At 41.6% G+C, this 24,512-nt stretch overlaps 1 protein-coding gene across 14 annotated transcripts in view; it reads right to left on the bottom strand.

Moving 5' to 3' along the window:
- The window catches only part of ATP9B (ATPase phospholipid transporting 9B (putative)), a 224,623-nt gene that overhangs the window by 121,292 nt on the left and 78,819 nt on the right, over nucleotides 1–24,512 (bottom strand). For 13 of the 14 annotated variants that reach the window (XR_008615993.1, XR_008615992.1, XR_008615994.1 and 10 more), the window contains exons 8-9: nucleotides 22,872–22,966; nucleotides 9,953–10,033 (exon numbers count right to left, since the gene is read on the bottom strand). Coding sequence is in view for 11 of the 14 variants with exons in the window: in XM_055080638.1 (XP_054936613.1) it covers nucleotides 9,953–10,033; nucleotides 22,872–22,966 (176 nt within the window). In the remaining 3 variants the exon portion in view is untranslated. The remainder of the gene's footprint in view (nucleotides 1–9,952; nucleotides 10,034–22,871; nucleotides 22,967–24,512) is intronic. The other variant, XM_055080637.1, reaches the window with a different exon arrangement.

Here is a 24,512-nt window from a genome sequence, read left to right as displayed (position 1 = left end):
AACTATATGCTATCTATAAGAAACTCACTTTAGATCCAAAGACACAAAGAAGCTGAAAGTTAAAGTATGGGAAAAGATATTCCCTGAAAATAGTGAGCAAAAGAGAGCAGGGGTGGCTATACTAATGTCAGAAAAAACAGATGTTAAATCAAAAAGGATCACAAGAGACATTATGTATTAATTAAATGTTCAATAAGGCAAAAAGATATAATTATACACTATTATGCTCCTAATGAAAGACAATATATGAAGCAACAATTGACAGACTTGAAGGGAGAAATAGTTGAAGACTTTTATATCCCACTCACAGTTATGGGTAGAACAACCAGACTGAAGTAAGGAAATAGAGAACTTAACACAATAAGCCAACTAGATCTAACAGACATATATAGAACACTCCACACAACAACAGCATACACATTTTTCTCAAGTGCATATGAGGTATTTTCTAAAATACACTTTATGTTAGGCCACAAATTAAGTCTCAATAGATTTTAAAAAATAGATATCGTACAAACCATCTATATCTACTCCAACCGTGACAAGATGCAGTTAGAAATTAATAATAGAAAATTCACAAAATTGTGGAAATCAAACATTCTTTTTAAAAAACAATGAATTAGGGAGGGGTGAGGGTAAGCTGGGATGAAGTGAGAGAGTGGCATGGACTTATATATACTACCAAATGTAAAACAGGTAGATAATGGGAAACAGCCGCATAGCACAGGGAGATCAGCTCGGTGCTTTGTGACCACCTAGAGAGGTGGGATTGGGAGGGTGGGAGGGAGACGCAAGAGGGAGGAGATATGGGGATACATGTATATGTATAGCTAATTCACTTTGTCATATAGCAGAAACTAACACACCATTGTAAAGCAATTATACTCCAACAAAGATGTTAAAAAAAAAACAATGAATTACAGTGAAAAGGGAAATTAGAAAATACTTAGAGACAAATGACAAGGAAAATATAACTTATAAATACCCATGGGATGCAGCATAAGTGGTGCTAAGGGGGAAATTTATAACTTATATAGTTATATAATTTATAACAAATTATAATTGTTTAAATTCCAAAACAGGAAAGATCTCAAATCAACAACCTAACTTTAAAACTTAAGGAACTAGAAAAAGAAGAACAAACTAAACCCAAAGTTAGCAGGAGGAAGGTAAAAATAAAGAACAGAGCAGAGATAACCAAAATAAAGAACAGGAAAAATTAATAAATATGAAAGTTACTTCTTCAAAAAGATCAACAAAATTGAAAAACCTTTGGCTAGATGGACTAAGAAAAAAAGGAAGACTCAAATTACTAAAATCAGAAATGAAAGTAGGGATATTACTATGATTCTAAAAAAATTAAAAGGATTATAAGAGAGTATTATGAACAACCATACGCCAACAAACAGGAAAACCTAGGTGACACGGACAAATTCCTAAAAAACACAAAATCTACCAAGACTAATCATGGAGAAATAAAAAAAACTAAACAGACCTATACCTCATCGAGATTAAATCAATACTCAAAAATCTCCTGACAAAGAAAAGCCCTAGATCTGATGACTTCACTGGTGAAATCTACCAAAAATTTAAAGATTAATCTTTCTCAAACTATTCCAAAAAATTGAAGAGGAAGGACACTTCCTAACTCACTCTGTTAGGCCAGCACAACCCTCATATCAAAGCCAGACTAAGAGACTACTAGAAAAGTAAACTACAGACCAATATCTTCTATGAACTATGATGCAAAAATCCTGTACAAAATACCAAAAAAAATTCAGCAGCATATTAAAAGGATTAAACTCTGTGACCAAGTGAGATTTATTCCTGAAATGTAACGATGGTTCAACATATATATCAATCAACAAAATACATCACATTAACAGAATGAAGAGAAAAACCCCACACGATCATCTCAATTGATGCAGAAAATGCATTTGCCAAAATGCTAATTCACTTTGTCATATAGCAGAAACTAACACACCATTGTAAAGCAATTATACTCCAACAAAGATGTTAAAAAAAAAACAATGAATTACAGTGAAAAGGGAAATTAGAAAATACTTAGAGACAAATGACAAGGAAAATATAACTTATAAATACCCATGGGATGCAGCATAAGTGGTGCTAAGGGGGAAATTTATAACTTATATAGTTATATAATTTATAACAAATTATAATTGTTTAAATTCCAAAACAGGAAAGATCTCAAATCAACAACCTAACTTTAAAACTTAAGGAACTAGAAAAAGAAGAACAAACTAAACCCAAAGTTAGCAGGAGGAAGGTAAAAATAAAGAACAGAGCAGAGATAACCAAAATAAAGAACAGGAAAAATTAATAAATATGAAAGTTACTTCTTCAAAAAGATCAACAAAATTGAAAAACCTTTGGCTAGATGGACTAAGAAAAAAAGGAAGACTCAAATTACTAAAATCAGAAATGAAAGTAGGGATATTACTATGATTCTAAAAAAATTAAAAGGATTATAAGAGAGTATTATGAACAACCATACGCCAACAAACAGGAAAACCTAGGTGACACGGACAAATTCCTAAAAAACACAAAATCTACCAAGACTAATCATGGAGAAATAAAAAAAACTAAACAGACCTATACCTCATCGAGATTAAATCAATACTCAAAAATCTCCTGACAAAGAAAAGCCCTAGATCTGATGACTTCACTGGTGAAATCTACCAAAAATTTAAAGATTAATCTTTCTCAAACTATTCCAAAAAATTGAAGAGGAAGGACACTTCCTAACTCACTCTGTTAGGCCAGCACAACCCTCATATCAAAGCCAGACTAAGAGACTACTAGAAAAGTAAACTACAGACCAATATCTTCTATGAACTATGATGCAAAAATCCTGTACAAAATACCAAAAAAAATTCAGCAGCATATTAAAAGGATTAAACTCTGTGACCAAGTGAGATTTATTCCTGAAATGTAACGATGGTTCAACATATATATCAATCAACAAAATACATCACATTAACAGAATGAAGAGAAAAACCCCACACGATCATCTCAATTGATGCAGAAAATGCATTTGCCAAAATTCAACACCCTTTTATGATAAAAAACATTCAGCACACTAGGAATAGAAGGGAACTAACTACCTCCACATAATAAAAGCCATATATGAAAAACCCACTGTGTACATGATACCAAATGGTGAAACACTAAAACCTTTTCCTCTAAGATCAGAATGTCTGCTTTCACCACAACTATTCAACATACTATATAATACTGAAAGTTCTAGCCAGAGCAGTTATACAGGAAAGAGAAATAAGAGGCACAATTTGGAAAGGAAGATGTAAAATTATCTCTGTTTGCAGATGTTATGATCGTATATGTAGAAAATCCTAAAGAGTTCACAAAAAAATGGTTGGATCTAATAAATGAATTCAGCAAAGTAGCAGAATACAAACTCATCATGCAAAAATCAGTTGCGTTTCTATATATGAACGATCTGAAAAAGAAATTACAGAAACAATTCCACTTATAATAGCATCAAAAACAATAAAATATTTAGGAATTAATTTAACCAAGGAAGTGAAAGATTTGTACAATGAAAACTACAAAATATTTCCAAAAGAAAGTAAAAAAGACATAAATAAATGGAAACGCATCCCATGTTCATGGATTGGAAGACTGAATATTGTTCATATGTCAGTATTACCCAAAGTGATTTACAGATTCAATGCAATCTCTTACCAAAATCCCAATGACATTTTTTCCAGGAATAGAAAAATCCATCCTAAGATTCATTGGAATATCAAGGGACCTGAAATATTCAAAACAATCTCGAAAAAGAAAAACTATACTGGAGGGCTCATACTTCTTGATTTGAAAATGTAATACAAAGTTACAGTAATCAAAACAGTATAGTGCTGCCTAAAGACAGACATATAGACCAACGGAATAAAGTGGAGAGCCCAGGGAAAAAACCTCGCATATAAGGTTAAACGTTTTGACAAGGGTGCCAAGACCACCCAATGGGGAAAGGACAATCTTTTCAACAAATGATGCTGACAAAACTGGATATCCATATGCAAAGGATGAAGTTACCCTTCCCTAACAATATATACAAAAATAACTCAAAAAGGATCAAAGATCTAAATGCAAGACTTACAATAATAAAACACTCAGAAGAAAACATAGGACAAAAGCTTCGTGATATTAGGTTTTGCAATGATTTTTTGGATATGACAGCAAAGTCACAAGTAACAAAGGAAAAAATAAACAAACTGGACTTCATGAAGATCAACAAATTTTGTGCTTCAAAGGCACTATCAACAGAGTAAAAGGCAACTCACAGAATGGAAGAAAATACGTACAAATCAAGTCCCTGAGAAGGAATTAATATCCAGAATATATGGAGAACTCCTAAAACTCAACAAAAAACCCAAACAACCCAATTTGAAAATGGGCAAAGGACTTGAACAGACATTTCTCCAAAGAAGGTATACAAATGGCCATAAAGAACATGAAAAGATGCTCAACATTGCTAATCACTAGTAAAGTGCAAATCAAAACCAAAATGAGGTAACTTCTCAAACCCAGTAACATGGCTACTATCAGAAAATCAGAAAACAACAAGTTCTGGTGAGGATGTGGAGAAACTGGACCCTCTGTTCACTGCTGGTGAGAATGTAAAATAGTATAACTGCTGTGGAACTGCTTTTGGCAGTTCCGCAAAAATTGAAAACAGAATTATCGTATGATCCAGAAATTCCACTTCTGGGTATATACTTGAAAGAACTAAAAGGAGGGTCTCAAAGATACATCTGTATTCCCATATTCATAGCAGCATTATTCACAATAGCTAAAACACAGAAGCAACCCTACCTGTCCACACAGGTGGGGTGCTATTCCTCAAGAAACAATTCACTTTAGGATTATAAACTGGTGTTTCTTTTAACTGTGCCTTAGATATATCATCTGTAAATAGGAGAGTTCTTCAATTCATTCAGATGTGTATTTGGTATCTGAATATACACCAAGCCCTGTATTAGAAACTGGAGCTATGAGAAGAAGTAAGACAGCCATTCACCTAAGTAGTTTCTGGTTTCATGTGAGAGCTAAACGAGCACACAACGAAGACAAAATAGAGCCCCGAGGGCAAATATAAAGGCAGGCAGAAGTGCAATGATATCAATGAAAAGGGAATACAAGGAAGCCTTCCAAATGATGGTACTTAAACTGGGTCTTGAAATGCAGGAGCTCCACAGACAGCCCTTGATTAAAGGTGTTTGTCTACTCCATACTCTGAAGCCAGCACACGGCCATTCTCTGTTTCTGCAGACACACACACACTTTTGCCTTCATTTCAAAGTCCCTTAGGAGTTACAGTTTGCCAAGTAAAGTATGTTACACATGCTGCACTTAGTAGTTTTAGCTTAAAAATATCTATTGATAATTATATGGCTGCATCAATATACAAAATACTAAGGAAATATATATCTTAAGCGGGGAAAAAAAATGAGGCTTATATTATTCCAGTATGTACGTACGTGGGAAACAGTTTGAAGGGGAAGAGTCAAAAGAATAATATGACTGTTTATATTAGAATGGTAAGGCTATAAAATTTTTAAATACCTTTAATCATTTTATTTTTATATAGTTTTATACTAATGGTGATAATATATTTATTTACAGATTTCCAAATATATCAGGACTCAAATCAAGCTCTCGCCCAGTGGCTCACACACCATCATTACAGTCTTCACAACACACGAGCTTATCCAAGTTCTTGGCCTCAGCGCTCCAGCAGCCTTCCCTGTTTCTTCCACAGGAAACTGTCCGGCAGGGAACCACCCTGTGCTCACAACCAGGGTAGCCGTTCAACGTAAAGAGATAAAAGCTGCCTAACTCAGAAATAGATAATCCAGGAATACTGAGTCTTCCCTTTGACTTGAATGGTTTTATAGAACAAAGTATCAACTCTAAAAAGAGAGAAGTAGGTGGCCTCTATGTATTAGCTATTTTGTACTTCAATTTATGACTGAACTGAAATGATCAATTTCCGATTCATTCACAGAGATGGCCTTAGAACCTAATACTGATAAACACTGTTGGAGAGACAAAAACTGAAATAGCCTCACGCCTGTCTCCTAAATACGGTCCACATGGCGTATCCTGTAATTGTATGCTAACGTAGGCGTTTTAGCCGTGGCCTAGCAAACTAAGTACATAACTGGGATATACCCTGCCGACTGCTGCTTCACACATTTATCATTTAAGGTAGAAAACAAGTAAAACTATCCTCTAATTTGAATTCTGCATTATTGTCACCGCCTCATAGCCATTTTCATGCTTAGCTTCCCTCCAGACTGCGAGCTATCTGACTACGGCACTGACCTTGCCCTTCTGAGCACCTAGCACAGAACAGGCACTCACATGGGTCCAGCAAGAGAATAAATCTGGGACCCGACAGACATGACACTCTCCCTCTGTCTAGTCCCTAACACCTTCACGTGGGGCTACGCGTGCAGGCGGCAGTCTGATGTCACTCCAGCCGTCCTGTCTCTCTGAAGAAGTCCTTAGGCCACCTGCCCGCAGCTGCCCGTCACCAGCTGACCATTAAGGCACAATGACTACAATTTTATTAGTTTAAAACTCTTCCTACGGCTCCCTTGACATGGAAATTTAAAAATTATTGCATGCATACCTTTTAGTATAGTATTTTCCCACTGGTCAAACTCCAAGAGAAATAAGGACATTAAAAAATATAAAATTTTTATAAGGCTTTCTGCACTGCAAATAAAAGGTGCTATACACTTTAGTTTTAGAAATTTAAGTCGGTTCTCCCATTACTTTTCTAGTACTGTTTAAGCATGTGACTGCTTTTGTCAATTTCTAACACAATTACGTGTTGAAGAATACGCAGTATCTATGTAGTTTCCTTTCAATTCTTTAACAACAACGATGGACCTTAAACATAAAACATTTTTCTAATATTGAGAAAATTATTGTAAAAGATAGTTCTTTACCAATATCACATAGTACAGAAGAAAGACTGGGACGATGGGAAAGAAATTACCCCTAAATAACTTTCTCTATGGCTTGCCTTCTCCTTAATGTTATATAGTTTGAAACGATAAAATCTGCCTTGAGGGGCAGAATGCAAAATGTTACAATTTCAAGCCGTTTTCTCAATAGGTCACCCTATTTAGCCAACAATAGAGATACACTTTTTAAAAGGAGAGTATTTTGATTGGAAAAGACATGTACAATGATAAGTGTGCTATGGCTTACAAAGGAAGTTACAGTATAAAATGCATCATAAAAGGGATTAAACGGGAATGTGATGTTAAAGGACCACAAATGCTGTTAATATTTCAAAACTGGCTACAGTTTTAAACTCCAAACCTCAGAGAGAATAGCTACGTCTTGAACAATAAGCAAAATTAATTTTATCGATAATAATAACATGAATCATTTATACAACACAAAATGTCATACAGTACATAATTTAGGTAACCCTGACATTGTTTTAAGGGAAGTAGAAACAGATATTAATCACAATAGGCATATCTGTATTAAAACCCTGCACGGGCAATAAAATACACAATATGTCAACTGCCACAGGACACCTGAATTAATTTGCTCTGATTCTTATTTAATTATACAGGCTGCATCAGAAGAAACATATTTTCTCCTTTGTACACTGTACTATAAAAAAGGAATATAATAAGCAGGTAACACTTTTTAAAATGTCCAATTGTTATTTCGGTAATTAAACTAAATTCCAGTTACAAAACTAATTACTTAGCATGTTTTTCTCTTTTCCTCCTTCTTGAAAAATGCACACAGAAACAAAGATTTTTCCATCTGAAAAAATCTAAAACTCAAGTTTGATATATTTAAAACGAGTGAAACAAAACCTTGTCAGGAACATGAAATGAAGGCAATGAATTATATACTTGGTAACCAAAAAGCCTCGACAAAGTCAGGATCCTGGCACAAACTCCTTCCTTCCGCACTATTCTGGCTCTGATGCTCACTGTGCCATTCTGGGAATTTCCCCCCACTCACAGTAACCTGAAGTCCGCAGTTCTTTCTCTCACATTTCTGCTGCATGTATTAGCGACAGGCGATCCTATCTACTCTCACAGCTGGCCTGTACACTCCGGGGAGGCTGTGAGGACATGAACAAATCCAGGCGACTGCCAGTATCCTATGGGGACCAGGTATCTAGGGGAATCCTTTCCAAATACCAGTATCATACTTTCTCATCTAAGCTGAAAATCCTTAAATGGCTTCTTCCTTCTTTGGACAAGAACTTCGGGATTGAGCCCGGCTCTCCTTGCCAGTTCTCCCTCCCCCTGCACCTGCGTGCTAGTCACACACACTCAGTCACACACACACACTCACACACAAACAGTCACACAATCACACTCAGTCACACACACTCAGTCCCTATGCGAACTGCGCTTTGTGGTCTGGGTGTTTCCATCCATATGGCCCTTGCCTGCTCTCACTTCTCTGACACTCTGTCGGGCAAACATTTCCAACTTTTAGCAAATGATAAGCAATATAAATCTGTGAAACAGAAAGGAAGAAAGCAAATAATATCCCGAAGTATTAATAGCGGTTAATAACTCAATTTATTGAACTAAGGGTACCCTTTTTAGAAGACTTTTTCTCTCATATGCATGCTTTTATCATAAGTATTTTTGCAAAAAAACAGAAAAAGATCTTAGTTCTTCAGCACTCATTACAAGGTACTTATCACCAGGACATCTTCCTTCTCTCTGTTGCCATGAACATCTTGTGCACGTACTTTTCCTGCAGCACTTACGGAAATAAAGTTACAGAGCAATGTCCATCTCCTCATTTTTGCACTCCCATAGTTTGCACATTATCTGGCACACAATATGCCCTTAGTAAATGCTTTCTCAAATGGGGACAATTGCTCACCAATCCTTGTATGTGACCAAGAGTAAAACAAAGCTGACTGTACTACCAGTAATCCTTCAAAAATAACTGCAGCAATTAAAAATAAGCTACAATTATATATGAAAATCCCTTAAGTATTACAAATCATTTATAATACCAGTATAAACTGTTGAAATCAAAAGTTACCGAATCCTCCAAATCCCATTAAATAATCAATACTGAGGGGACTTCAAGCTATACCAAAACGCCATAATAATGAAGAGAATGTAGAACGAAACACACATATGTATATAAGGAAATGGACATGCACATACAGATATCCATCCAACCAGTTAATAAAAATCAAGAAATGATGTGGATATCATAATGTGTTAACTATTATCCAAAATCAAAACTGAAATAGCTGAAATACTTCATTTTACTGACTCATAACATTTTAAGGGAGAAGGATCTTATCAAGAGTAAATATGCTGGGACTTCCCTGGTGGCGCAGTGGTTAAGAATCCGCCTGCCAATGCAGGGGACACGGGTTCGAGCCCTGGTCCGGGAAGATCCCACATGCCGCGGAGCAACTCAGCCCGTGCGCCACAGCTACTGAGCCTGCGCTCTAGAGCCCGCGAGCCACAACTACTGAGCCCACGTGCCACAACTACTGAAGCCCACGCGCCTAGAGCTCATGCTCTGAAACAAGAGAAGCCGCTGCACCGCAACGAAGAGCAGTCCCCGCTCGCTGCAACTAGAGAAAAGCCCGCGCACAGCAACAAAGACCCAAAGCAGCCAAAAATAAATAAATAAATAAATAAATTTTTTTTTTTAAAAAAAGAGTAAATATGCTAAAAATACAAAAAGTGTACTGAATGTATCCCAAAGAAATATTTGCTATAGGAAAATTTAAGAACTTGAAACATTCTCTAGGTCTTCACTTTTTAGTTCAGAACTTGTTTGAATTGATTTTTGATTTAATTACTTTTTCAAAATAAAGGTCTGCTACTTTTAACTTACACAATGAATGTATTTGTGTTTAACAAAAGACTTAACTTACCCTGGTAAATGTGCCTTCAAAACTATGAATATCCTGTTGTGGCTTCTGAGCATAAACATAAGCATTGATAGAAAAAAGGTCCTGGAAAACAGAATATCTGAATTAATTACATAATAATTAAACAAAATGACTTGGAAATTTTCCAATTACCAATTAACACTTTTCATATCTTATTTACCAAAAGTGACGGTTTTCTTATGTTTTGTTGCCAACGCTACGGATGAGGGTGGAGGAGACTCAAAGGAACAGTTTTTAAGGCCAGCAGAGGTGTGCGGACTCCCCGACTCCAATGGACAACTGCTGCCCCCCGGCAGGTTGTGTCAGAAGCAGCCAGCGACGCCTGTAAGACACATGGCACCGGGGCTGCCCCGTGGGCCGTGCGCTGCCCGCAAGCCTGCCCCACCTCCCGAGACTCACACCTAATGCTGCGGTCTCATTACTAAGAGCGCCGTCCCAGCAAGGGGGTGACCCGTCCTGGGCCACGTCCACGATTAACGCTCAGGATGGAAGGGGTGGGAGCTATGGAGAGCCATCTGAAAACGTCTGAGGATTCAGCGTTCCTCTTGACCAAATCCTGAACATAGTGTGTCTTCCTGGTTAAGTTATAGGAAAATATTTTCCTGCAAAAAATACTTTGTTTCTTGCCTAAAACCCTTCCAGCTGAAAGGCCTGGGGAGGAGGGGATGTCTGAAGAGACAGAGTGAGGATTGCCGCCTGGTGCACGAGGATCCTGTGATGACAGGAGGAACAAAGCCCTGACCCTGGGCAGGAGCAGAGAGAGGAGGACAAGATCACCCGAGCCTCCCACAGGCGTCCGCAGGCTCCCCCCCCCGCTGAGGAAACCCGCACTGCCCCGTGAGCTTCTGCCAGAGGCTGGCGCCTGAAATCCAAAGGGGCCGCTGGGCACACCCGACAGCTCGGGCTCCTCGTTGACGGTGCACGGGCACTGCTTCAACCCTCTCAAAGGGCTCACCAACAGCAAGAGTGCGGGCTGGTCTCACCCGGCTGCGCCGGGTCTAAGGATAACAATGCTGCGTATACTTTTGCTGCAAATACACCCCGGCCAAGTGGGTGGGCTGTGCAGAAAGTTTAACACAGCAGGCCCGAGAAAGCCCTGCTTGCAAGGCTGGCCCTTGGCTGGGGTTTGGGAATGTGGATCCCAGGAGAGCTGCCACCCTTCCCAGATAAGAGAGTGTGCCTAAACCACTTATTCAAGCAACACGGCTCACGCTGAACACCCGCTTTCCTTCTTGCGGGGGCGGGAGATGTGCTGGGCGCGTCTGGCATGTGGTACGTGCCAGGCAGAGGGTGCCTCCAGGCCCAGCCCCCAGTAAAGGCCCTGTGAGTCTCAAATGAGCTTCCCTGGTAGAAACTACTTCCCACGTGTTCCCACGTTATGTTGGGGACCTCAGCGTGTCCTGTGTGCGTCCCCTGGGAGGGGAGTCTGGAAGCTCTTGCCTGCTTTCCCGTGATGTCGCCCTGTGCCTGTTCTCTGTGCTGACTGCTCTGAGCCCTTTCACTGTAACCACTCATGGCCACAAGGAGGAAAACACGCTGAGCCCTGGGAGTCCTCCGAGAGAATCATCAAAACTGGGGGGTCTGGAGGATCCCCCATCACAGACAGTTTGCCATTTTTATAGGTTTCGTTTCTGTTTCCTGTTTTGTTTTGGTTTTGCCTCATGGCTGCTAACACTTAGAAAACACAGACTTCCAGACATGAAGAACAAAGGTCAGACCACAGACGCTGAAGCGTGAGAGGAACGGGAGGCCTTAGGGGGCCGCAGTGCTGTGTGCGCTCTGATGCTGAGCCCGAGCCGCTGGTGCAGGCGGGTTCCGTGCAGGCAGGTTCCAAGCAGTCCAGCTCGGCCAGAAGAAAAGAACAGAGACCTCCGCGGCTCCTCACAGAAGGGAAGACGGAGCTGGCAGTCTGACTTCAGTCAGTTAGCCACCAGTCAAAACAAAACCAAAAACCCCAGTGCTCTTCCAAAGAACATCATAGAATCCAGCCTCTACAATGCATCAGTAATGTTGAAGATCCAATCAAAATGTCCAGACACAGGAGGAAACGAGAACACAGGATCCACGTTCAAGTAGAATCCAATCAAAGAAGACTAATTCTGAGATGACTAGACATCAAAATTAAGAGATGAGAATTTCAAAGCAGTTACTAGAACATCTCAAATTTTTAAAGGAGAACATTCTCCTAAACAATAAACAAATAGGAAACCACAGTAGAGAAAAAGAAAACATGTATACAAAAAAAGAACCAACTGGAAATTCTAGAACTGAAAAAAATACATCTGAAATAAATTCATTAGATGGCTTAACAGCAGACTGGAGAACAGAGTCTGTGAACTTGAAGACAGGTCAAGAGATGATGAATCTGAAGAACACAGAGGAGAGAGATCTTAAAAATGGGTATGGCCGCAGTGTCCCTGAGAGAACAGCAGGAGTTTGTTTGCAGTTGGGTTCCTGGAAGCAGCACACAGAGAGAATGAGGAAGAAAAGGTATTTGAAGAAACAAGGACTGAAAATATGCCAAACTGGCTGACAGCCATAAATGTGCAGATTCAGGAAGCCCAGCAAACCCCCAGACAGATGAGTAAAATTTAAAACAATCAAAGTCACAGCTAAATAAGAGACTGAAGATAGAGAAAAATCTCAAAAATACCTAGAGAAAAATGACACATTACATGCAGGAAAAACTAGCAAAATAACACTGATTTCTCATCACAAATAATGAAAGCAGAACACAATGGAACGAAATATTTAAAGTGCTGTGGGGAGAAAAAACTGGCCGACCCTGAATTCAATATTCAGCAAAAATATCCTTCACAAAACAGGGCAGGTGAGACTAAGATATTTTCGGATAAATGAAAATGAGAATTCACTGCCGGCAGACATACATACACTACAAGAAATGCTAACAGACGTTCTTCAGGCTGAAAGGAAATGATATCCAGTAGAAACTCAGATATTTAGGAAGGAATGGTCAGGAACAAACATGGTTAATATCAAAAGAAAAACAAAAATCCTGTCTTTTCACTTTATTTCTTTAAGATACAGATAAAACAGAACAGTTTATGATATATGTAGATACACTGCATATAAAAAAGTATATCAGTGCATACAAATATATATGCACACAAACAATGTGCAATGTGCTTTAGCCTCCAAAATGAGTGGGGTAAATGGATCTATTCAATTACAAGGTTCTTAATTTAATGTGAAGTGATATAACGTTAAGTGCTCACGATACACTTTTAGTTAAATGTATACTGCCATCTCTAGCAACTAGTAAAAAAATGCCAAGAGGTAGAATAGCTGAAAAGCCAATGAACAAAGCAAGTCAGCTTTCTAAATATATTCAAGTCAGCTAAAACTGAGGAAGGGACACCTGAGACACCAGAGCTGGCTGAAGGCCTGAGGGCTAAGAGAAAGGGGCCTGCCGACGGAGAGGCCAGGAGAAGGCAAGGCAGGGGTAACCGGCAGACAGAGGTCTCCAGAGAGCAGGGTGAGGCGAGGCGGCGGGGACCTCCCTTCAGACAGGAGGGGGGCAACACTCCGCGGTACCGGCAGGTGGGGGGGTGAGGGGCCGGGAGGGTGGGAAATGGAGGGGATTTCCATTTGATGTGATGCTTTTTCTCTGCAAGGTAAGATCATCTGATGAGAGAAAGGCGGGTGGATCAGAAGTTACAGGAGAGTGGAAAAGTCGGAAAGCACTGCCATGGAAAAGAGGAACCCCAGCTGACCACACACACACAAAGGATGACAGGCTGGCAGTGACAGGGGTTTCCCTATCTAGTCTGTGGTGATGGTTTCACTGGTGTAGCGAGGTGCACAGTTTAATTCTGGGCAATTTCTTGTATGCCAATTTTACCTCGGGACAGTTAACACACAGAGAGGAGGATGACAGGTAGTGCTGAGGACCAAGCTGGACACGGACCTGCCCCTCTGCTTCCCCTGTTGAGCCACGTTCCTGTCCTGATACTCGATGGACCTGTGCCATCACGTGTCTTGCCAAGAGGTCTTCCTCTTGGCAAGAGGAAACTCTTGATCTTTTCTCGCAGCTTCTGTCTGGACTGTAGCGTCCTCTCAGGTTTCTTCCAGCGACCTCGAGCTCTATCTTCATTCTCTCTGCTCCTGCCGCTCTGCACTCACAGAGGCTCGGGGTTCGGCTGACACGGCTCTTGCCTTCCCGGCCGCCCACTGGCTCTCAGGAGGGGGCAGCTGGCTGCGGGCTCTTCCCCGGGAGAGCTCCTCTGCCAGGGGAGTCCTGGCTGATGCGCTGTCTGGAAAGCTCCATCCCTTCAAGAAAACATTCTTCAGCAGAGAACAGGCAACACTCTACAACTGATACGGCTTCTCTCCTTCCTAGAAGACATATGGACGATTTGGCAGTTCACATGTCATTTATTTCCTACTCTAACGTAGGTGAGGGACATACAGATTTTCCTGTTGCTTCAAGCTCCTTGAAGAACAAGTGGGAAATAACTGATTCTAATAACAATGGTAATTGTAACAACAGTTCTACACGGAGCAGCCTGCTCTGAGGGCAGTAAAATCCTCCAGGAGAACCAACGGAGAAGCGTCAGCGTACACCACCCGGTAAGAAGTGTAGGAAGTAATCAAAGAAACTCGACAGAAAACAAAATGAAGAAATGGTGACAGAGCGCCCTCTCCACCATTCTTCCCATCGCCGTTTCAAGAGGGAACTTCCAACCGTGAGTGGGCGCGAGGCTCCCCCTCAGCGCCGTCACAGCCAGCCCTCCCCACGCAGCTCTCCTGGAGGGAGGGGGAGGCGAGGAGGCCGCGGCCCCGTCCTCGTGCCCTCCGCTCCCGCGGCCAGGCTGCAGGGGAGCAGACGCCGGGACAGCCGGAGGTCACCGACTGCGGCCCACAGAGCTGCGCTCTCAGCTGGGACCGCCCACCTCTGGGCTGTTAGGTGAGGGAGAAGAAACGTCTCTCTGGAGCTGGGCGGTATCACTCGAGATCTCAAAGCAGAAAGGGACTTAACACATGGAATGCAGTGCTTCCAAAGCCTTAGGAAGGTTTGAGCTCATGCCTGAACCTCCAAACGTCACTCTCAGAATGATCCTCCGCAGAAAACACCACGGCCACTATTGAGTTCCAGACGCAGCAGGGGAGCCGTGACTCCAGGCTGCAAGGGAGCCACTGCCTACACAGCAACCGCCACACAGACCCCTGCGGCTGAGGACAGCACCTGGCAGCTGAGAACGCCAGTGGGGCACAGGGACAGCTCACTCCCACCTGCCCTGAGAGTTCTCTGAGAGCGCGTTAAACTTGGGGAAGCTCATCCACGTGCCTTCAGGTGGGCCTGCAAAATACGTGCAGGTTAGTTTTCAAGGTTCTGAAGAACAGAGGCGCTGCACTGGAGGAAGGGTGAACACACCAGCTCACCACAGTGGGTCTGCTACTGCAGCTCAGATTATATGTTAACTAATAAAAATTCATTTTCAAGTTAATTAAGCCAGGCTAGTTTACACAAGAAGAAATGCATGGCGTAATAATTTTAGACTTGTGAAAAGACAGCCAACCGACTCCTGGGACGAGGCAAGCTGGAGGATCGCTTCGTCATTTAAGTCCTACACCGTCACAGTCATTTTCAAAAAATGAAGTTCTCCTATAACAGACTACCTTTTGATACACGGAAATAAAGAACCGCCTAGCAACAACCCCCGTATTTCCACATGCACATGAACATTTAGAGGAATGCATTTCATCCAGTACGTCAGACATCAAATGACTGAATAATGGCACAATAATGAGAATGTCATTCGAAGCTTTTCATGATAATTTAAAAATCATTCTGAAGTTTTCAATAATGTAGGAAAGCCTCTGCTATTAGGTCAAGGGCAACATTTGTTCGCATTACTTAAAGGTCATTAAAATACATCATTAATCATAACATGTGGTTCATTACCAATAAAATTGCCTTTCGTTCAATAAAACTAATTAAATATAAATGGTATTGTTTACTGCTATATGGATCTTTTGAAATACATCAGCGAGTCATGATTTATTGAAAATTACTGTGCCCTCGTTGTTAATAAATTTGCCTGATCACAAGAGCAGAAACACATTCCCACATGTCTCCATGTCCGCGACAGCAAGAAGCCGGACCTGCCGTCACAGGATTGGATCGGCAGCACCGCTCCAACTAAATTTCAATTCTCTGATCACATTAGGTGCTCTGGACACAACAGAATTAGAGAGCTTATTCTTGGTGGCATCCTCAGTTCTTTAGAAAGAGCTCTAAGGACCGCAGGTTTATTCATTCTTGGTGTCACTATGGACACAATGCTCCACTGATGATGCGACAAACAGCGCGTGTCACCAAACACTCCCCAGGTCCATCACGTTAGAGACAGAAAAGTCAAAATGAGTGACAGTTATGGACAGCGTAAGCTATTTGATGAAAAACCAAATTGCCTTGCCTATTTCCATAATGAAATTAGAGCTTTCTCTCCTATGAAAAAAAGTCTATACCTAATGTCAAATTATATGAAGCTACAAATTTAAATTGATGGATGGGGCTTCCCTGGTGGCACAGTGGTTAAGAATCCGCCTGCCAATGCAGGGGACATGGGTTTGAGCCCTGGTCCACGAAGACCCCACATGCTGTGGAGCAACTAAGCCCGTGTGCCACAACTACTGAGCCTGCACTCTAGAGCCCTCAAGCCACAACTACTGAGACTGTGTGCCACAACTACTGAAGCCCGCGCGCCTAGAGCCCGTGCTCCGCAACAAGAGAAGCCACCGCAACGAGAAGACCGCGCACCACGACAAAGAGTAGCCCCCGCTCGCCGCAACTAGAGAAAGCCCGCACGCAGCAACGAAGACCCAAGGCAGCCAAAAATAAATAAATAAATTTTATAAATAAATAAATAAATTGATGGGTGAATCACAAATTCAGCTAAATTTCCTTTTTCCTCAACTATATTGCCTTTTGGTTTTATGATCATATCAAAACTTAAAACGTTTTCATTTTCCAGTTACTTCACCCAAATGCTTAACACACTCTCTATCAAAGTGTATCAACCATAAAATTTTAAAAGTAGCACTGTATGAACGGCATACTCTACCTTTCTAAGTATTTTGCAATTTATACATATCTGTCCCTAATAAAAATGAGGAAAACATCCTTTAATATTGAATATAATAAAACGTACCTCCTGTGATCACAGCAAAGGGAATATTCAAAAATATAGATAACATCATAGTGGAATTTTAAATACTTTCTTAAGATATCGTTTACCAGCAATAAATTATGCATGCTTAAAGCGTACAATTTTCTGCATCTGAATACAAGCACACACCGACGACACCACCACGACCAAGGGGTGGACATTTCTAGCAGTCCTCTGCACGCCCCTCCCCGACACTAGCCTCTGTCACAGCTGACCCACTCTCCTGGAATCCAGGTAATGCCATCACATACCCATACTCATTGTTTGGCTTTTCTTTCAGAAACATTCTAATATAGTATCTTAACAATGCACTTCTTTTCTAACACTCTCAGCGAATTAAATCTGCTACGAAGGATTATTCTGTGCAACTGCCTCCCGGTGTCCCCTGGAGCACGTGTGACCACCGCAGGTGAGGTGCAGAGGGACAGACTCCGAGGTGCGGTCTCCAAGCCGGATGGCAGACAGAAACCCTCCGGTCACTTGGGGTTCGTGCCCTTTCCTCCCCTTCCATCCTGGAGAGACCACCTGAGGACGCATGCTAGAAAAACGAGAAAGCACACAGAGGAGGAAGCAGGCAACTGTGGAAGAGCAGCAGCAGCCCAGCAATGGGCTCAAAGCACGTCAGCAGGTCAACAGGCTCCACGACCGACCGTCTCAGGATAAAAACCAACCATTTCAACAAGCAGCATGAGAACCGAAAGCTGGGTGTCTTCAGCGACAAGGCGACGGCACGGCTTTATCTCACCACGCAAAGGAAGGAAAAGCAAACAGAAAACGCTGGGAGTCTGAGTGAGGCTGGAAAGAGCGGAGGGGAGGAGCCTGTGCAGAGAAAACTCCCGCCCAGCTTCAGGGTGTAATAACAAGAACTTACTTGACCTCACTCATAAAACTATCTTTCAGCCACACAGATTTAGTGATGTGACTGAACTTTCTTCTCTGTGGGTCTGTTTGCAGGGAATAGTTTAATAATTACAAGACAGTAAGTGCTAATGCCCAGCCGCTCACTTTTAGACTACCCGCTGACCAACACTGACAGTGGTTAAGATGATAAATGAACACTGGCGGGAGAACAGCCTCTGGCACAACACAAAATCCACAAACAAAAAGGAAAACGTATAAACATTCACCTAAACAAAAGTTAATTTTAATATTTACCTCAACAAAGTTATATGGCAAAAGGTATTTTAAAGCGAAAAGTCAGGAAACAGGCTGGGGGAATAGGTTTGCGACACGTACTCACTCGGCAAAGGTCTGGAGAACCCTGCACACTCATACACTGAGGGTGAGAGTTTAAAACTGGAACCCCCCAGGGCAATTTTAAAATTGTGCTAAAACAGTGAGCTATTGGTACTGCTGCGACCAGCCAGCAGGTTGTTTTACGTTTTATTTCCTACTCAGACCTTGACTCCAAACAAATGCTAGCTGGACTGGAGAGTTCACGTCTAAAGCAGGAGTGATTTTAAAGTAACCATTTAAAACATAGTCATGGAGTGGAAATGGTCTAAGCATAAAACCAAAAGCAGTAACTATTTATTTTTTAAAAATATTTTTATTGAAATATACTTGACATATAACATTGTGTAAATTTAAGGTGTACGAGTCAGTTTGATGCATTTAAGTATTGTAATATGATCGTCACCATAGTAATAATTAGCACTTCTATCACATTACATAAGTAACTATTTTAAAGACTATTTTAAAATTACTGTTAGGTCACCTTATATAAGGATGCTAAACTTTTATACGGACAAAAGAAACTATAAATGAAAATATTTAGAAGAGATTAAAACCAATGACTGAAAGATGATTAGCAAACTATATATAAAGACCTCTTTAAAAACATAACAGGAAAATGGACAGACAACAGGAACAGAAACTTATAAAATAAAAATATGAGAAGTATACTTTCTTAGATAAGAAATTTCCAACCTCACAAAAAGATTAAATGCAAATTTAAAAGGGATGCCATTTTCTCAGTCATCAGATTGGAGACGGCTGACAGGTCAACTGACTTTAGTTAACCTACAGGAGATGTACAAGTCACTGTAGTCTTCTAGAAAGCATTCTGGCAAAAGAATCAAAATCCTTAAAATATGCCTATTTGTTGATCTCTATTACTATTTATAAAACATCGAAAGTATTAGCTTTCATATTCACCAATATCAGGCTGGTTACCAAAGTTATAATTTGTCAAATACCACGTGGCTAATAGAGTACTTACAGAGATACACATTTTCTAACATAGAAAGATAACCCCCAAACATACTTTTGAATAAACACCCTCACAGGAAAAGAAGTACGTACAGCTTCACCCAAGTGTGCAGGTGTGTGTATGGTGAGGGGAGGGCCAGGGAAAGATACCGTCAGGAGGGTCTGTGCCCAAACGTGAACGGCAGCCACTGCGAAGCAGGAAAATTAGAGTGCTTCTCATCTTATCATTTATATATTATTTTTAATGCACATATTACTATTATAATCAGGAACTCTTTTTTTGAAAGAATGAGTACTGAGGAACGGGATGGTTAGCCCGAAATGTGAAGGAAGCTGTGAGGTAAGAGGACAGTGGTGTGAAGTGCCCTCCAGGGCAGAGGTAACATGGCCCAGGGAGTGCCGCGTCCTCCCAGCATGCATGTCCCTAAAATAAGCAAATCCTCCAGTAACAAAGACCCACTGCTTTGGTCTTTGTAAAATTTGATGCTCAATGGACCACCTTTTAATTTTAATTTGAAGTATCATGTAGCTCAGTTAGTGCACAAGACACATACTTCTCACTGAGAATTAATCAAGGACTTCCACAAGCTGTGTCACTGTAACTGGTATGAGACTTGCCCTCCCACTACAAACACTGTAAAATGAATAAAACACATGAGACAGCCATTTTCAGACAAAGGACACAGTGCTTCTGGCAGAATCGCAAGACTGTGGCCCTTGGGAGAAGAGAACACAGATGTGAGCCCCAGGTGAGGCTGGCTTCCTGCATAAGGGGAGGTTCCGTATCGCAGGGCTGGGGGAAGCCGAGCAGAGGAAGGTGGCCTTTCTGCTCAGGAACAGAGCAGAGACCAGGGAAGCGGGAAGGGAACAAAGAGGAAAGGAGTGGCAGCGCCCTGTAGTGCTCCCTGAGTGTGCCCACAGCTACGCGGTGCTCCCCGAGTGTGCCCCACAGCTACGCGGTGCTCCCCGAGTGTGCCCACAGCTACGCGGTGCTCCCCGAGTGTGCCCACAGCTACGCGGTGCTCCCCGAGTGTGCCCCACAGCTACGTGGTGCTCCTCGAGTGTGCCCACAGCTATGCGGTGCTCCCCGAGTGTGCTCCACAGCTATGCGGTGCTCCCTGAGTGTGCCCACAGCTACGCGGTGCTCCATGAGTGTGCCCACAGCTACCGCGCACCTGGTCAGGGTGAAGTGATGCCTGGTAGAGTGTGAGCAGAGAGATCTCTCCGGACCAGCCCCAGGGATGACACAGAGCTGTGGAGACATGGAGTCTGACCAGCCAGAGTTAGAAGCACCTCGAAACAATCAAGGCTGTCCATGGTTATCCCACAAAGAGCAGGCCCTTGTGGTAGGATTAAATTAGCACCATGATAAAGGGGACTCTAGGCCCACCCCAACAAAGTTTAAGAGCAAGTCTTAGAAAGATCAAGTTTATCCACAAGTTACTGAACTAAGAAAATCAAGATCAATAGGTTTTGAAGGAAGAAAAAAATATAGTATTTGCAATATCCAGCATCCAACTAAAAATTACCAGCTGTGCAAGGAAGCAGGAAAGTGTGACCTGTAACAAGGAGAATATTTTTTAAGAAGAAACATACCCGGGGCTTCCCTCGTGGCGCAGTGGTTGCGCGTCCGCCTGCCGATGCAGGGGAACCGGGTTCGCGCCCCAGTCTGGGAAGATCCCACATGCCGCGGAGCGGCTGGGCCCGTGAGCCATGGCCGCTGAGCCTGCGCGTCCGGAGCCTGTGCTCCGCAACGGGAGAGGCCACAACAGAGGGAGGCCCGCATACCACAAAAAAAAAAAAAAAAAAAAAAAAAAAAAAGAAGAAACATACCCAAAATAACAGAGGCAATGGCATTAACAGACGAAGAATAAGTGTTATAAACTGCTGAAAGATTTAAATGAAACTATGAACATATTAGGAAAGAAAAGTATTCAAACAATAACAAAAATGGGTGACCAGGTGGAACCTGGTTCCAGAGATTAAAAATACAATATTTGGAATAAAAAAATTCGCTGAGTGGTCTTAACAGAAGACTAGACACTGCACAAGAAAAAATTAGTGAATTTAAAGACAGAGCAAAATGGGAATTCCCTGACGCTCCAGTGGTTAGGACTCCGTGCTCTCACTGCCGAGGGCCCGGGTTCAATCCCTGCTCAGGGAACTAAAATCCCAAAAGCTGTGCAGCTAAAAAAAAAAAAAAAAAGACAGAGCAACAGAAACTGTCAAAATTGAGTCACAGAAAGAGAAGAGAGCAGCAGAAGCTCGACACCTGCAGGAACATCAAGTCTAACACACTTGTCACTAGTGTCCCAGAGAGAGGGGTCTGGGCAGAAAGGAGGATGGAAAAGAGAAGAAAACCATGAACCCACAGATCCAAGAAACCCAACAAATTCTAAGCAAGGAATGAATTTCAACCTAGGTACTACCTGAAGTATAGACAATGGAAAATACCTAAAGAAACAAAATATTGCCAAGTCTTATATATGTCAAACAGATTTAGTTTCCAAAAAGTGCAATATACAATAAGGAAGGTTCCTGCTATTCACAGTAAGTAACTGTAAGCTATGTGCAGTAGCTATTCCTATCAAATCCAACCCATCTAAGGAAAGTGACCAAATCCAGAGGATTTAATTACCTTTCCCTTAACCAACAACTGCTTGGGTCCAAGGTCATTCTTAAGACACCTCAATCTTTCTTTACCCTCCAGTGAATATCAGCAAATCATGTAAGATAAAGCTTCTCTCATTCAGATAAATCATACGTAGAACACAAAACAAACACCAAACCAAACGACCACAACCGTGATTTTGATTAAAAAAAAAAAAAAAAAAAAAAAGATGTATAGCAGTTTAGGAGATTCTGAGCACTTGTGAGAGATATGTTTCAGCGATCACTAAAAACACTGAAATCCGTAAGTACTGTGCCCTCTGGTCCCACCTCTTGCCCGTTCCCCAGACAGCAAAGGCCAAGCAAGAAGTCCAAAGGTGTCTTTCCCCTTCTCACTCTGCCGAGACACACAGGAACACTTCACTTCCCCCTCCCTAGAGAGGGCTCTCCACCTTCAAAGGGAAAAGCAGAAGTGGACAGGCTGGTGTCCAAGGCTGGGTTAAGCCCATGTGAGTTCTACCAAGAACTGACTCCCCGGAGTCAGTCAGTTACCAAAAATGGATGTATCTAACCCCACCAAGAGTTCTCGATTTCAAAGATTACTCAAATGAGGGGGGTTTTAAAAATAGAAACAAAAAGGAAAGAGAAAGAAAAGAAAGAAAACCTAAGAGTCAAGCCAAAAGGAACATTTAAAACTATACCTCAAAAAGGTTATGTGCTAAGACACCAGAGAAATTACGTAGGCATAATTTTCAATGAATTTAGTAATGAAGAAATTATTTTAAAACATTATCAATGCATTAATTTAGTTGGTATAAACAGAACTGTACTTACTGCACAAAAATGGCCACTACAGTACATGATGGAGTAATGACAGCAACACTCACCCCCAGAGCCGGCAGCCTCTGTGTGCAGCTCACCGCCACTTTCAGCTTCCAGTCAGTTTCACCATCGAGTTGATCAGTTCGAATAAAACACGAACCTTGGAATAAGAGAAGAAAAACTCCTCTGAGTTACAGGTACTTTAAAGCCACAATTCACAGCACAGTGGGATACAGAAATGATATATCTACAGATTCCCATTAACAAAAATCCTTAAAAGTACTATTTATTTGACTCACAAAATGAGTCTGCTGAAAAGACAGAGGTCATTAATTGTTTATTCACTTATCTCCTAGTTGGTGTTCTAGACTATTAAGGTTTACTAGTAATAAAGGTTTACTTTATTTTAGAAAGACTACATTGATCATTTCTACCTTTAGCTTATGTTTTGATAATAACACAATAATAAGTAAATATACAAAAATACCCAAGAGTATGTGATATAACTTTGCTAATAAAATATATGATGTACCACTATAAAACATATGCTCAATAATAAAAGCACAGCTAAAATGCTAAAGCCTGAAAAGAGCTACTGTCATACTCACAACCCCATCAAATTTTAAACATAAAAAATATTAAATTACAAAAATCCATTTACGGGCTTCCCTGGTGGCGCAGTGGTTGCGCGTCCGCCTGCCGATGCAGGGGAACCGGGTTCGCGCCCCGGTCTGGGAGGATCCCACATGCCGCGGAGCGGCTGGGCCCGTGAGCCATGGCCGCTGAGCCTGCGCGTCCGGAGCCTGTGCTCCGCAGCGGGAGAGGCCACAGCGGAGGGAGGCCCGCATACCACAAAAAAAAAAAAAAAAAAAAAAAAAAAAAAAATCCATTTACTCTTTGCCCATGCTGTCATACCATTTCTTATAATGTATCCTCATACACAACAGCAAAGCACAAAACACATACATACAGGGCAACTGTGCAACATTATTAATCATAAGCAAAGGAGTGGGAACACAAAATCAGGGAATCAGCTGAATATAAGGGAGCATATGCAGCAGCGAAAAAAAAAAAGAAAAGAAAGGAAGGAAGGAAAAAGAAACAGAAAGGAAAAAGAAAAAGAGATGAGAAAGGCCTCCATTTCTACTGACAAATCTCTCTAGGATATACACCATCTAATGAAAAAAGCCAGGTGCACAACACCGGGAACAAAGTAACACCAGCTACTGGAGAATAAGGTGGGGAAAGCGCGTGTGCGTCTGTGTGCGCGTGTGCAGGGAGGGGCACTACCCACAGGAAGGGAGGGGAAAGGGAAGGGACGGACTAGAAGCAACACCTTTGGGAGTACATCCTATTTTACACTGTTCACTGTGAGACCCTACATGATTCACATAATTAAAAAGCCAAATCACATCAAACTTTTAAAAAGTGACCCCTAAAATATAAAAGGAATCAGATAAAACAAAGTAACAAATTAGTAGTTTAACCACATAATGAATTCAAGTGACATTTGAGGTTTTTCAAAAATTTAACTGTAGGGCTTCCCTGGTGACGCAGTGGCTGCGCGTCCGCCTGCCGATGCAGGGGAACCGGGTTCGCGCCCCGGTATGGGAGGATCCCACGTGCCGCGGAGCGGCTGGGCCCGTGAGCCACGGCCGCTGAGCCTGCGCGTCCGGAGCCTGTGCTCCGCGACGGGAGAGGCCACA

Source organism: Physeter macrocephalus, chromosome 19 (assembly GCF_002837175.3).
Source record: "Physeter macrocephalus isolate SW-GA chromosome 19, ASM283717v5, whole genome shotgun sequence".
Taxonomy (NCBI): Eukaryota; Metazoa; Chordata; class Mammalia; order Artiodactyla; family Physeteridae; genus Physeter; species Physeter macrocephalus.
This window is presented reverse-complemented; position numbering and strand designations above follow the sequence as displayed.